This window comes from Aplysia californica, unplaced genomic scaffold (assembly GCF_000002075.1).
Source record: "Aplysia californica isolate F4 #8 unplaced genomic scaffold, AplCal3.0 scaffold01542, whole genome shotgun sequence".
NCBI lineage: Eukaryota > Metazoa > Mollusca > Gastropoda > Aplysiida > Aplysiidae > Aplysia > Aplysia californica.
In genome coordinates this window covers 58,914-61,156 of record NW_004798812.1, presented here as the reverse complement: position 1 = coordinate 61,156, position 2,243 = coordinate 58,914, and the positions used below count along the sequence as shown (strand labels likewise).

The window sequence follows — 2,243 nt, the reverse complement described above, 5'->3', positions numbered from 1 at the left end:
CTATTGTTGTTGTTGTTGTTGTTGTTGTTGTTGTTGTTGCAGTTCTAACTGGGTTGATGTGCTTCTTTTTCTTTGGTGGATTGGGGTAGGATCATGGATTGGGGTAGGGGGGGGGATTGATCTTCGAGAGGGCAGAGAAAAGGGACTGATGCTGGATAGCTTTCCCGAAGGCAACAACCACCACTGGGAACCCCTCACACCAATTGAATCACGCATGGCTTGGCTCCAGCAAAACTTGATTACTTGATCCTGGGAACAACATCCTAGCACTCCAGGCATTGCCATGTGTGCTCCGCTCCCCGCTCCAATATCCACCCCAGAGTCCATCTGCTGATGATCGTTCAGGTGTTCATTTGGTGAATAGCCCGTCTTTCCGTCCCCTGTACCAAGCTGGGTCTGCCACTTCCTCTGAAGACACCCAGTTCTTCAAGTCGTAAGATTGACGCATAGTCTCCGCAAAACGAAGACACCAAACAACCCGTGCGTGAGAAGTACCCGCATCTGTTCCCCCAGTTCGTCATGACTCCCTCCACCCAGGCAACAGCTCACGTCGTCTGCTACAAAGTCCAAACCTGGTCTTCCCCCTGCGGTCACGTGATCTCCACCCAGGCAACAGCTCACGTCGTCTGCTACAAAGTCCAAACCTGGTCTTCCCCCTGCGGTCACGTGATCTCCACCCAGGCAACGGCTCACGTCGTCTGCTACAAAGTCCAAACCTGGCTTCCCCCCTGCGGTCACGTGATCTCCACCCAGGCAGCAGCTCACGTTGTCTGCTACAAAGTCCAAACCTGGTCTTCCCCCCTGCGGTCACGTGATCTCCACCCAGGCAACAGCTCACGTCGTCTGCTACAATGTACAAACCTGGCTTCATCCAGCGGTCATGTGCAGCGGCAGGGGGTAATTCTGAGGTTGTACAGGACGTCGTGATCGCCACCTGGGCAACGGCTCCCGTCGTCTGCAACAATGTCTTAACCTGGCTCCACCCCAACCCCTCACCCCCCAGCGGTCAGATGCAGCGGGAGGGGGTAATCCTGAGGTTGTACAGTACGTCGTGATCTCCACCCAGGCACTAGCTCACGTTGTCTGCTACAGCCTGGCTTCTTGGCGGTCACGTGCAGCAGTAGAAGGTAATTCTCAGGTTGTACAATTTCCACTGTGTTGTACAGTACGTCGTGATCTCCACCCAGACAACAGCTACAATGAACAAACCTGGCTTCCCCTAGCGGTCACGTGCAGCGGCAGGAAGTAATTCTGAGGTTGTACAGTACGTCGGTTGCGAACCCGTACTCCGTGAAGCGTGTGATAGACACGCTGGACATGCGGTGGGGCGTGCACATGGAGTCCCTCACACACTCGCGCGGGAACAGGCGACAGAACTGGTTGCGCATGACCGAGTGGCCCGTCATGTAAGCGTCCAGCTTCTCCACCAGGAGCCCGCTCTTGCAGGAGCCGGAGCACAGCCCGATGTCCACAGGGCCACGGGGTCTGACCAGGCTTTGGGCGGCCAGCAGGTGAGACATATCCACGAAGTCGCTCACCCTACGGCACGGCATTTCTGAACGACGATGACGACGATGACGACGATGACGACGATGACGATGACGACCGGGACGATGATGATAACCATGGCCCTTTTGATGATGTAACTTCTGGGCTCTTTGGGGGGAATCGCGAGGCTTTCTCGCCACGGAAACCGGAGTAGTCCTATTCCCTCGATGTGTTCCTACGCCCATGAGACCCTCCGTACTACTTTCACTTTCACCAGCAGTGAATGTTCCATTCTTCTGAGACGCCATCTCCCCGTCGTTGAGTTGTTCAAGGGAAGACAGCTGGCTGTGATCGGCCTCCTCTCCAACTTCTTCACCGTACGAACCAGGGGGGTCCTCAATGTTCCTGTACCTGGCTTCGTCTACTTCCAGATGTCTCCGTCCTCGGTGACTAGAGCCGTCCACATGGCCCCAGAAGCGATCGACGACGCTGTGGTTCATGTTGCAGTACTCGAACAGCATGGCGCGCCGGATGTGCAGTGGGCAGCACGAGTTGGCGTGGATCGTGACGCTCAGGGGATCGCTTCCCTCGGCGGGCAACTCCCCGGCGTCTCTCGCTGTCAGGAGAACTGGGGTCAGGTCAAAGATGGCAGCTCGGGAGATGGGCACGGTGCCGCGGGATGTGTTCACCATGCCTGGCTCAAAGGTCAAAAGAAATAACCTCATTATCTTCTATACTATGTACCTATCTATCAT

General features: G+C 55.8%; 1 protein-coding gene across 1 annotated transcript in view; it reads right to left on the bottom strand.

The window, feature by feature from the left end:
• Window positions 1-37: 37 nt before the first annotated feature.
• Window positions 38-2,243, bottom strand: part of LOC101845300 — a 6,165-nt gene continuing 3,959 nt past the window's right edge. Inside the window, exon 3 of the mRNA XM_005113004.3 lies at window positions 38-2,182. Coding sequence (XP_005113061.1) covers window positions 1,227-2,182 — 956 coding nt within the window. The 3' untranslated portion in view covers window positions 38-1,226. The remainder of the gene's footprint in view (window positions 2,183-2,243) is intronic.